This window comes from Parasteatoda tepidariorum, chromosome 2 (genome assembly GCF_043381705.1).
Source record: "Parasteatoda tepidariorum isolate YZ-2023 chromosome 2, CAS_Ptep_4.0, whole genome shotgun sequence".
Lineage (NCBI taxonomy): Eukaryota > Metazoa > Arthropoda > Arachnida > Araneae > Theridiidae > Parasteatoda > Parasteatoda tepidariorum.
This window is the reverse complement of record NC_092205.1, coordinates 28,967,685-28,980,865: the sequence shown is the minus strand read 5'-3', so window position 1 is coordinate 28,980,865 and position 13,181 is coordinate 28,967,685. Positions and strand designations below refer to the sequence as shown.

The following is a 13,181-nucleotide window of genomic DNA, read 5'->3' as shown; positions in this document are numbered from 1 at the left end:
GGGAAATTATAGGATAATTTGTTAATAAGGGTCGAGTCATAAAAAATAAGGGCTAACCTAAGCATTAATAAAAAGTCAGTACTACGAGATCGAATTAAAAAGCAGACGACATTTTTGGAACTGTTTTTGAAGTTGACAAATTCAGGCAAGTGTGAGAAGTGCAGTAAATGTGACACATGTGACATTATGTGAGATAATAAAGTGAAGAAGTTTGAATTATATCATCTAAAGAATTTCCTTCTGTCTAATTAGGTTAAATAAATATTATTTTTCTGGAAACTGGGTCTCTAATTCTGAACAAACTGAGAAAAAGATGGATTGTTTTTTAAAGCATTTTGAATGTTCTTCGTAATTTTAATGAATACAAGTATTGTTTCAAAAAAACATTTATTATTCATAAAAAGAAAGAGAAAATCTTTGGAAATTTGGCCTCTCTCTGACTTTACAAATGCGTACAAGTACATACAGGTATGTGTCATTTACAAACAAAAACTTATATTACATACAAAAATGAACAATTTATACATTGCAGGGGGAAAAAGACATCACAAAGTAGTTACAAATACTATTTACATCTTTTTTCGTCATTCTACCTCATGCGCTCGCCATTTACATTTATTTACAAACTCGAATTTCGTCATATTTAAAAAGAAATTAAATGAAACTTAAAAATAATATAAATTAGAACTAGCAAAAACATAATTTAGGATAGGAACTAAAATATGGAAACATAATAAATCAAATATATACATCATTAAACCTAAAACATTTAAAAGAATTGTATAAGTAAAAAAATATTTAATTGTCATTAAATGACATCAAAAACATTAAATGGGATTGAAACAATTATTATAATCTCTTTATCGATGCAATCATTACAAATTCCTTATTTCACAGCCTAAAATTTATAAATACGTAATTACCTTAAAAGGCAAACTTATAATTGACATGCGATTGCTGAAAAAAAGAAATTATCAGAAATTTTTTCTCGATGTGTAGTTTTCTTTTAAGTACTAATTTTTCTCGAAGTTTATGCGAAGTTGCTTTTTCCTCTAACAAATCGGACTAAAAATAGCGTTATTACTTGTGAATGAGAACTTCGAAAAAAAAGAGAGTGAAGGTAAGGGTGAAATGAATGCCTCATTAACAAAATTTAGCGTAAGAATAAAAATAAAATTTTATATTACCAGAGCTCCGAGAAAATTTTGTCGGAATATAAATTATTAATTCGCAGAAGTCTGCGAGTCAACGGTTTTGAGATTCGGGGAATTCCTCGAATTAGCGAAAAAATCACATGCCTGTTTTAAATTAAGATTTATTTTAAAAATTCGAGGTCAAGCCCCTGCACCACATTTTAGTTTTTACACATGAACGACTTAAAACGCCTTACTTAGAATAGTTTCTTAAGACAGCAAAAAATGAGTATTCTTATGTAAAACGAATAATTGATTATGCTTTCTACTCTAGCAGTCAGAGTTTTTTTTAAAAAAAAAAAATTTTTTTTTTTTGAATCTAAATGGAATGAAATGAAAAATCATACGTTCCTTAAAAAGAATTACTTTTTTTGTATCAAAATGTTTCATTACAGTTACACATAAACTAATTGTTCCCTTTCAGACTTATTTGTAGCAAAACAAGAAAGGCCTGGCAGTGAGTTATTTCACAGTTATGCTTCTTAATCAACGCATTCTTTCGTCATCTCTGTCAATATAACTCACATTCACACTTAAGAATCATAACAAAAAAAAATCTTATATTTATAATAGGGTATTCCGTATGGACCGCCACTAAATTATATTTTTAGGAATCTTTGCCAAACATTTAGGCAAATTACGGACCGCCAATTAATATTTAAGCAGAGAAAAGAACAGAAAAACTATCAAAGTCTAACGAATCATTATTGGTGAAGGCAGGATGCAAACAGCAAAACCTCTTTTATTGTTATAAAACACAGAAGGGAGTGGATAGGTGATCATCAGAAACACCTCCAAGTTATACTAGGCAATGAAACTATTTTTCATGTTTTTTCCATCCACCTTTCTCACTGGAATAGCGCTTTTCTTCTACTTTGCTTAAATATTTTATCTGTGGCTTCCAATATGTTTGAAAATGGATTCTAAAAATACACGTGAGACGTCCATTACGAAACTTCCATTAAATGTTTTCAAACTTCAATCCATTCTTATTAAAAACAATTTATGACTTTTTCAGAGATGTCTCAACGAAGCTCAAATAATTTTAAAATCGCAACGAATTTACTCATTAAAACTGCGATTCTAATTTTATTTTTTATCTAGTTCTAACATATTTTTGAAGTGAAATGAGAAAGTAAATGTCGAAACTAATTTTAGTAAAATTTTCAAAGGAGAACAATTAAAAATAAAAACATAGGCGTCACTTTCTACTAGTATTATTAGAAAGTATCAATTTAATGAATATGTTAAGTACATGTTGAATTGAATTTTTTTAATTAGAATGAAGCAGATGATTGAATCTTATGAAACAGAATGAAGTCAATATTTGAATAATTAAAACGTAATGAAATAAAACGTAGTCAACGTAAGTGAGCGCACGCTGTCTGTATATTCATAACTGTTATAACAAAAAAATAGGTCAGAAGCGCTGTTTATTTACAATAATTCGATAAACGATTGCTAATTTTAAGTTTCTCATGCAAATCGTCTCCTCTTTCTAAATAATCTGATGATCTAATTCACGTAGTAAAGTGTTTCATTTCGACGGCAATAAAGTGAGATGCGAATGACGCTAACTAATCTTCAAGAAACATCATTCACTTCTAACTTTCGATAGTTATCTCCTGCTACCGGATTTCGAACCAAAACTTTTGTAACTTTGCAGACATCTTTACACTAGCATTCGAAGTAAAGTCGATTTCGAGTGTACCCTTTCTGATCAATTCCACGATTTCGAATAATTTGTTTTGCTTAAATAATAAATCTATTATCAAGTTTTTGCTTCAAGAATGTAAATGATGGAATGGATCGAAGTTTCGTTTCACATGAAACCGAACAAAATGAATTAGAATAAATAGTTCACAGTTCATAAAATTCATAGTTTAAGTTCTGCTTCTGATCCAGAAGAAGCAAGAGTGGAACGCTGAGTCCGCGCCAGATTTGACGCATTTGGTCCCAATATCTGGCTTGTGACAGGTGACACCAAAGGTGATATGGAAGGACTTCTGGTCGCTAATGGTGAGAGGGCGGGGGAGAAATTCGGTGACATGGCAGACGATGAAAAAGTACTATCGTGGCCGATAGGAGAATGAGGTAAAGTGGGGAGAGAAGCTACCTGACTAGGATGTCCAGTGTTCAAAGCAACTGGTGCTATGGAACGAGGAGCCACATTAGTGATTAAGGGCGGTGGAACTGTTTTTACTTGGGGGTTCAATGTCTTTGGGGCACTGGATGCATAGAAAGATAGCACACTATCGTCTTTTAATCTAGCTATCTCGGCAAACACGTGCGCTAGTGGCTGGTACTGTGGACCCCAATCAAGCAAATAGTCCCAGTTGTAACTTCCGGTCAATTCCTCCTCACTGTGAACGATAGAACTGAGTGAGCAGGTCATAGAAGGTTCTCCTTTTTCACCAAATCCGAAGCTCCTCGTATCATCCACAATAGCCTCAGTGTCCTCGGTTTCCACATCATGCAACTTGGGGTAAATCAAATTACCGATGTTCACATCATCGTCTTCTTCCTCTTCCTCGTCGAACATGTGCATGCTTTCAACACTTCTTGTGCTTGATATTTTACTGTAGTCTTGTACACTTTTATCGTCCGATTGCGAAGTATTTATGCCAAGCCTTGCAAGATATTCTTGAGTGTTGTGGACAGAAATTTCTGACACATTATCGTCGTCTTTGTGGAAGCCAGAATCTGAGAGACCCAACCTCTGCAGCTTTTGTTGCTGCAGAAGAGGTCCTTCATTGATCATGCGAATCTCTTCATCCTCGACATCTTCTCCTTCAAAAGCAGAGCCTCGGCCACTCGATGCAGAGTGTGATTGGTCTGAAACCTCGGACGTGGCACCCGTCATCTGTTGGGCATTATCAGGCGGATCAAAGTGGGAGATGTCACTGTAGCGAGGTGGATATTGCGATATTCCAGGTGTACTTGATGGTGGGTGATGAATATCAATTGTGTCAAAGGAGTTGTCAAAGCTCTGCACAGTATTTGGTATACCTTGCTTCGTGCGCTTGCGAAGAAAAAAAATCATCCCCAATAAGACAGCAGCGAGTAAGGAGAGAACAATCACCAGAGCAATTCCCCAAGCAGGTAAACTATTTTCTAATTTCTGTTCAGTCGCACTTAAACGAGAAGAGTTCAGAGAATAATCAATCAGGACATCTACCACAACAGAGCTGCTCAAAGAGTTAGGACGACCGCTGCTCGCGAAAACATAAAGTGACAGTTGATTCCTCAGATCTCTCTTAACTCTGACAGAACCTTCTCTGTGAAATATTGACTTGACAGTTATAATCCCCGTTGTACTGTTGATTGCAAAATTAGGAGGTGAATTGCGCAGCTGAAATATTATTCTACCATCTATACCTTCATCCAAATCTGTCGCATGGACATTACCAACCAGATACCCGACAGAGGCGTCACCAGGTATTGTGTAGTAATAGGAATTCTGGGAAAATTCTGGAGGATATTCATCTTTGCTTTCTACATCCACCTGCACTTGAACAGTAGTGTATTTTCCTCCAGAATCAACAGCCATCAAAGTGAAAAAGTACCGATTCTTTGATTCATAGTCAAACACCACCAGAGAACTAATCAAGCCTGTTTCAGGATCCACTTTAAATTTCTCTTTCCCCTCGCCTTCGGTCACTGAGTAGTTAAGTTTTCCAAACGGTCCTCGGTCAGCATCAATTGCATGAGCCATGAATATCGGACTTCCGGTTGGCGAATTTTCTTCGATTGCCTCTCTGTACATCGTGACAGGAAACCGAGGTGCGTTGTCGTTTTCGTCAATTATCTTCACCATAACGATGGCCAAAGCTGACAACGGCCTCTGTGGGTCACTGTCAGTTGCCCTAACGATGAATTTGTATTCGGATTCAGTCTCGTAGTCTAGCCTCTCCTTTACCGTGATGATTCCCGTTTTGGAATGCAAGTTGAACCTTCCTTCTTCGTTCCCTGACGTGATGTCATAGACGATTTTCGAGCCGGCATCTCTATCTTCTGCGTAAATTTGCAAGACTTGGCTGTCGGCGGTAGCAAATTCAGATATGTAGGCCTGGTACATTGTTTGATTGAAGATGGGAGGATTGTCGTTTTCATCATCGACGTTGATGTAGACGTCCACCGTTGAGTTCAAGGAAGGACTCCCTCTGTCAGATGCTGTCACCTACGATGCAAAGAATTGTTTCTTAAAAACACAAGTTTAGATCAATTTTAATATGCATATAGAAACTGTACGACCAATTTCGCTATAATTTTGTATTTGGTCATTTAAAGTTGTCAATTTTAAAATGATGTAAAAAATATGTATGCCAGACAATTAAAAATGTTTTCGTGTGTTGTTAAATAAAGTAATTAAGAATAATTACCAAAAAATATTTTTTCCGTCGAATTATCTTTGAATAAATGTAACTTGTATGTGTAATATTTTTGATTCTCTTAAAAAAGTTCTAGAGATATGGCGAAATATGTGAAAATTTAAATGAACATAGAATTGGTCAAATTTTCGTCTGCTGCTTTTTTTTTTTTTTCTTAACTAACCGACTCTCCTAAATTTAAACCTATTTCCGGTAATTGTGGGTACCTCCCATAGTTTGAGGGTCAAGAATCTGGAGAAAAAAAAGTATGTTTATTCAGAGAAAGAACTTTTTGTGTCTAAATTTGTCGCTTGAAATGTCGTTTCCATTAATTAATCATCATGTTTAAGATTAGGCCCCTGAAACACATTGAGTCCTACTACTTGAAAACTTGAACGTTAGATCAAACATTATTTAAGGTGTTAATTTTTTTGTGCTATTAAGTTTTTAAAGATTTTTTTAAAATTTGATTTCTCAGAAACTATTAGACCAATTTCTCTCTATTTTTTTATTTTGCCATTTAAAATTGCATTCCTTAAAATGATACAAAAAATTGTATACCTTATAAAGTTTTGTGAATATTATTATGTAAAATAACATTAAATATTTACAAAAAGTTAATATTTTGTAAAAAATTAACTTTTGAAAAACGAATTTTATACACAAAATTTTTTCAATTCGCTTAAAAAGTTCTCAAGATATGATGAAATGCGCAAAAACTAAAATTAACATTTAGGGGTTCAAACTTTAGGCAGCACTCCTGACTAAACTATTATCCCGACTAACTCTCTATATTTTGGATCTAAGAAATCCGCCTCCCACGAAAAAAAGGTATATTTATTCAGAGAAAATATGCTTTTGTGTCTGATTTCGTAACTTAAAATATCGTCTGCATTAACTGATTAGCATATTTGTAGTACTCCTTTGAACTTTTAAGATTGAGTCCTAGAACGTGAAAATCCGATTATTAGATAAGTTATTCAGGATAGTCCGTTTTTTATTTTGCGCACTGTACACATCACATTTTATAGAACCATATCACATTGAAAGGGGTGATGTTATAGCACATTGGAAAATGAAATTCCGTTATTTTAGCATACATCTGTCTTTAAATATAAGAAAAAATAAAAGATTCTGTAGAATATTTGACATACAGTCATTTAATATTTTTAAATCACTTGCCTTGAGGGTATAATTGGCATTCACTTCTCGATCTAAAGATCTCATCAGGATGACGTCACCACTCAATCCGTTAATTGCAAATACGTTTCCAACGTTGCCACCCGAGATGCTAAAATCAATTTTATGGTTTGCATAAGACTTATCCTTATCGGATGCAGATACTTTCAATAGGGTAGAACCCCTGTTGGCTCTCTCCGAAATGTGAGTCCTGAAATCAAATGCAATTAAGTTAAAATATTATTCAGTTTATTTTTTAATTTAATGAAGTTGAAATGAAACATAATAATTTTAGAAAATAAAATTAATAATTTCAGGAATAAAATTTTAGGGCAAGGTTCATTTACAGTAGCAAATACAGGAAATTTTTGTTCAGTGAGAAAGTATAACAGGATGTCCTACAATCACTGCCATAAATACATATAGAAACAGTTTTTGAATTTTCGTAAAAAATAAACCCCAAAAAGTTCACATATTGGGAGATGTATTTAAGTGAGGAAAACTGAAAACTTTATCGAAATGTAGCGCATTTACTATTGTGAAAGTCTGAATTAAATGTATTAAAACCAGTTTAATTGTAGAAATCTTGTTACAATTTCTTTCTAGCTCGTATTTTAGCAACCAAACAGGTTTTATTTAGGTTTACAGCTGAAATTAATGAAAACCCCAAATATTTGTTAGATCTTCATCGTTTTAAAGATGTGTTTTGTTAACGTTAGGAAAGAGTTCATGAGTTTACTTTTGGTCTGAAATTCAAGTTTATTTTTCTTGTAATACACTGATATCTAATGAAGATTGAAAATCACAGTCTTTGCCCTCGACCTTTATCATCTAAGTTGCAATATGAGGGTGAATAGTGGGGGATTAAAATGCTTTCTTCGAAAAACAACAATGTCTGTGACCAGCTATATATGTGTTGAGTAATAATTTTCATCTTATTACTTTTTGATCAGCTCTAAGTACATAAAAATTAAAGGCATTAAAACACGTGGCATGCCATCGTTTTCCTTACTCACCTGTATGTGTTGTTGGCAAACTTGGGAGCATTATTGTTGACATCCACCACTTGGATGTGGACAACAGAGACAGCCGTCCTCGGCGGAAGTCCTTTATCCGTGGCCGAAACGATGACCTGGACACTGTGTTGTTTGGGATCGAAAGTCAGAGACTTGTTGGTGAACATAGTACCTGCCACATAAAAAAGATATTTGCATTTTATTATATTAAAATATTTAGGAACGGGACAGATTTTTTTTTATTATTTCTAAAGATTTACCGCTGTTTTGATCAATGAAGAAACCGGATGTTACTGAAGGAGTGAGGTTATAGAAAAGCTCTGAGTTCACACCTGAATCACTGTCTGTAGCATTGAGAGATATCACCCTATATCCAGGATCCACCAGCTCAGGAACTGAGACCTAATGAGATGAATTTAATAAGATTTTAACCGTGTTTTTTTATGCCATGGATTTGCATTCATTTTTAAATCAGATATAAATAAAATAGTTTTCTTATAAATAACTGTGTTGGCGTTTATCTTATGTAAACCAAATCTGTCACTACTGTCACTCGTACGTCTATGCTGAGTGCTGATTTCTGTTCGTATCATTGTTTGTACCCTTTGATTGTCTTGCCTTCATCGTGCCTAAGCTTTTAAGTTACTTTTTGTAGTTCGTCATGAATTTTACGCACTTCATTATATTTCCTAATTTCAAGTATATTTAAGTGATCGTGACTGAAGTTATAAAAAATAAAGTTATCGCCGGCCTTCTGCGGATGGAACCTTGTATTCTTCCAGTAGTCAGTTCTTCCAGTAGCCTCGTGATACACGCTTTCGGAAAAATCAAATAGTGAGTCTATAAAATCTCATGTTTAGAAGATTCGTTCAAATTTTCCTGTTAAAATCTTTATTGGTCATAAAATAACTACAGTTATATTTTTAGAGCGAAAGGTCTTGAATTTTAAAAAAAATTTTACACTATACAAAGTTAACAAGTCAGAGTCTTAACTCTGTTTAATTTCAAGTCGGAATTTATCACTAATGTTGTAAAATCATTCTTTTTATGCAAAAGAACATTTGAAAAATTTAGAGACTATGAAAAATATCACTTCCTAAAATTATGAAATATTTTTTAACCGCAAATAAATTAATAAATCAAATTTTTTTATTATTTTTTTTTATTTAAATTAGTCTCGAAAATGCATGTAAAAAGTGCAATCAAAAGATTGCTTTGTTGTGTTAAAGATAAAATCGAAAAGAAATAATTTATTAAAAATAATTTGCGAATTAAATATAATTTATTTTTTAAACTGTTTCTAAAAAAAAAAAAAAAGGACACAAAGCAGTAAGGAATTAAAGGGTGAAAATAAAAATAAAAGTAATTTTTAGTAGTCTAATGTGTGATTTCGATTAAATGATTCACTTTTTTTATCAAAAAAAGATTTTTTGTAATGCTGAGACTAAAATGCATTCTTTATTAGATAGGAACTGCCTTTGACCTTCCTTTTAAAACAGCTGGTCTCAAATGATTTTAATCTCTCCTTTGCTTTCATGACCGCCGTAGTGATTAGACTAAGTTTGAGAAATGTTTTTATTCTTTCTCCGTAGAATATGTGATTTCTACTGACGGTAGTTTTTCTTTTTTGAAAAAAAAAATTAAAATATCCTAAGGACACCATGTATTTAATTTAAAATATGATGTAATTTATTCGAATCTTGTGAATGAGAGATGGAGGATACCTGGTAAGGCTGCTGGTGGAAGATGGGTGGATTGTCGTTGACGTCAGTCACGTGCACAGTCAGAGAAGTTTCAGCCACGTGTGAGGAATCTGAAGCGTAAATCTGTATCAGGTACTGTGTGTTCTTCTCGTGATCCAATGGCTGAGCCAGGGTAATGCGACCGCTGAACCTATCGATACTGAACAAGTTGTTTGGGTTGCCACCGTCAGCAAAATTGTATATGAGAGCAGGATTCGTGTCCACATCATTAGCTGTGATAGTAGTAATGACCGTCCCGACCTCGGCACCTGTAGACAAAGCGAAATGAGTGAATTAAAGTCTGCAGGCTCGAACATAGGTAGAAATTGATGATTATCACGCAATCACTTTTTCAAACAGGTACATTACTATATTGACGCGAATAAAAAAATATTAATATTAAGCGTACGACGCTTGTTTAAGTTGCAATTTTTCATTAATATGTTGTGCATTTATAATTGACGATCAACTGGGAAATTACCAAAATTTTTAGATTTTTAAAGGGAAAAAAAAGCAAAGTAAAATTTTTATTATTAAATTATATGATGTTCCAAGAAAAAAAAAGTATTCAGATAATTTTACTTACTATAACAACACAAATATTTTTTTTAAAATAAAAACTAGCGTTCTTCTTCTTGACATTGTGAAAAATTGCTTAAGTTTTTGACAATAAAAATGGCTACCTAGTAAACCAAATACGTGATGCTGTTGATAAAGTTTCCAAAAATTACTTATCGTAATGATCTTACTTAACTAAGCGACAAGATTATTCAACATAACGTCATAAATTTTGATCAAAATTTAATTCTAGTGAGCTTAAAATGCACTTTTCGAACAGTGGGTACTAATTGATTTGTGTAAAAAAACGCTTTATATAAAAAATTGGAGTTCTCATCAGTGCGTTGGTTTTTATCGAATTTTATTGTTTTTATGTTTCAGCAAAACTACAAACTTGACGAAAAATCTGCTAAAACCAGCTTGTGCTATAAAAAAGCACACGACTCAAATATTTTTTCATGCGATTAAAATAGTCATGGAATTATAAAGAGCAACGATGAGTTACAAAAAAAAAAAGTGCTTTATGTTCCATACACAAAGTTCCCGAAAACTACTGACGTCATTGTCTCCCGCCAAATAAGGCATTTTTCACAAAAAAGGAATATTTTTGTTTACCTTTCAGGGTAACTTCACGACCTTATGCCAGAGGGCGGAGTCGTCTGCAGCAACGTCAATCTTTATAATATTTATTCATTTGCATTTCTTAATAGTTCAAAGTCTATCGTCTGCAATTTTTTTTAGTATAATTTTTGTAACATTTATTTTAATATTATGTAAACAAGCTATATTATGTCATCACCAAGCAGCTGCAACTGATTCGAAACAATAGATTCCAATCAGGCACTGCAACTCGATTATGCTCTTTAACAAATAATTTAATTTTGAACAAAGCAGTGCAACTTGATTAAAATCTTAGGCCTTTTATGGCTTTTCAGTGTATGTGATCATAATCACTAGGATTAAAATCACTGTAATTACTGATACAACTGATTCGAATTAGAAAATTAAAACTCGATTACAATCCATGATAGCCAATCAAATAATTGGAATATCAAAGCAGTGTAGCTCAATTATTATGTTTGAGAACCGATTAATTAACTTATATTTGAAAACGAAAGCAATACAAGTGGATTACAATTTTCGATAGCTGATCGAATAATTTAAGTTCAATTCGAATTGGGATTCTAATCAGTAGATTTTATGGTAATAGATTTTAATTAAAATGAATTATCGTTTCTTAAATTTCAATTACTTTTATTTCACTATGTCATATAAAGTTAAAATTTTTTTGTGAAACCGTAGAGTATTCCTGACACATCACACATTCATTATACATTCACACATAAAGAATTAATANGAAAGAGAGAGAGAGAGAGAGAGAGAGAGAATAACTGTTCGAAAGTATAATAAGTAGTATTTATTTGTATAAGTGAATTTATTTGAACGAATTCTTACGTTGTAACACCTTTTTTCTCTACTGACAGTTAGTAAAGTGATTGATATAGTGTTTTGAATCATTTGAATTATATCTCTTGATTCACCTTTGACTCGTTAAGTCATGTTATTTGAATAAGTGATCCCAATTACTGATCTGAATCACTTGTTTCGAATGGTGATTTGACTCACTTGATTCGAATTAATGATTCAGATCAGTGATTCGAATAAATGATTCAAAACACTAATCAACTAAGATTCTAATTTCATTTCAAGTTAATTAATTCTCTTTCTCTACACCAACTGTTGATAAAGAAAAAATGTATTAAAACATTAGAATTTCCACAAATAAATAATAGTAAATTAATGTTAAATGGTAAAAAAATACTTCAAATAGTAATATTTAGAAAACTAGAAAAAAATAATTACTATTTTTGTATCATTATTTGTGAATTTAGCAACCCTACGAATGGGAAATTTTAATTTCTTTATGAGAAATGTGAATTTATACGAAAAGTTTTTTAATTCCATATGACATATCATAACTGAGAAATAAAAATAATTTAAATTTAAAAAAAAAACAATAAATCATTATAATTTAAATCTATTCCGGTAAAACCAACTGATTCGAATCACAATGGATTCGAATCACTGAATTTAAATTATTCAATCGGCTGTCAAAAATTCTAATCCAGTTACAAGGCTTTGATTTTAAAATTTAAATTTTTTGATTGGCTCACAAAGAATAAAACAGACTTGCACTGCCTGATTCGAATCGCCGTTACGAATTCAGTGATTTGAATCACATAAATTAATTTAAAAGCATTAGAGGCCTAAAAATATAATCAATTTGCACTGCTTTGATTTTCAAAATTGTTCAATCGGTCCTCAAATATTGTAATCGAATTGTACTGCTTAAGTTTTTTAAATTTAAATTATTGGATCGGTTGCAATAGATTGTTATCGAGTTGTGATTTTCGAAATTAAATCAAAAACAAATCCAGTTGCACTGGCTAATTCAAATCAGTTGATTCCATTTACAGTAATTCTAATCGTAAGGATTTTAACATTAGTAATTTTTATCACCGAAAACACTAAGAAGACATAAGAGGACTCAGATTGTAATGCAGTTGCACTGTTTTGATGATAAAAATTAAATTATTCGATCGGTTGTCATAGATTGTTATCGAAGTTGTATTGTTTTGATTTTCGAAATTAAATTATTTGAACGGCTGTCAAAAACTAATCAAGTTGCACTCGCTAATTCAAATCAGTTGATTCTAATAACAGTGGTTCTAATCGTAGTGATTTAAACATTAGTGATTTTAATCACCTAAAACATTAAAAAGACATAAGAGGACTAAGATTGTAAGCGCGCTGTACTGCTTTAATGATAAAAATTAAATTATTTGATCGGCTGTCACATATTGTAATCGAGCTGTATTGCGTTGATAAAACTTAAAATATTAGATCGGCTGTGAAAGATTATAATCGAGTTGCAACGCCTCATTCGAATTAGTTAATTCTAATCAGAGATTTGAATCAAACAAACATTATAATCAAATAGATTTTCAGCTATTTTTAAAATATATCCTCTTATAAAATTTAAAACAAAATTGCGTTCCTTAAAAAATAATTTTGCCACTAAGTATAAGACATCTTGTGTTAAACTTACGTTTCAAAGAAAAG

General features: G+C 32.3%; 1 protein-coding gene across 1 annotated transcript in view; it reads right to left on the bottom strand.

Annotated features, from left to right (window-relative positions):
* Nucleotides 1-370: 370 nt before the first annotated feature.
* The window catches only part of LOC107449611 (dachsous cadherin-related 1), a 132,778-nt gene continuing 119,967 nt past the window's right edge, over nucleotides 371-13,181 (bottom strand). The window contains exons 18-22 of the mRNA XM_043044027.2: nucleotides 9,483-9,769; nucleotides 8,019-8,160; nucleotides 7,759-7,930; nucleotides 6,746-6,953; nucleotides 371-5,373 (exon numbers count right to left, since the gene is read on the bottom strand). Of these exons, the coding sequence (XP_042899961.1) occupies nucleotides 3,070-5,373; nucleotides 6,746-6,953; nucleotides 7,759-7,930; nucleotides 8,019-8,160; nucleotides 9,483-9,769 (3,113 nt within the window). The 3' untranslated portion in view covers nucleotides 371-3,069. The remainder of the gene's footprint in view (nucleotides 5,374-6,745; nucleotides 6,954-7,758; nucleotides 7,931-8,018; nucleotides 8,161-9,482; nucleotides 9,770-13,181) is intronic.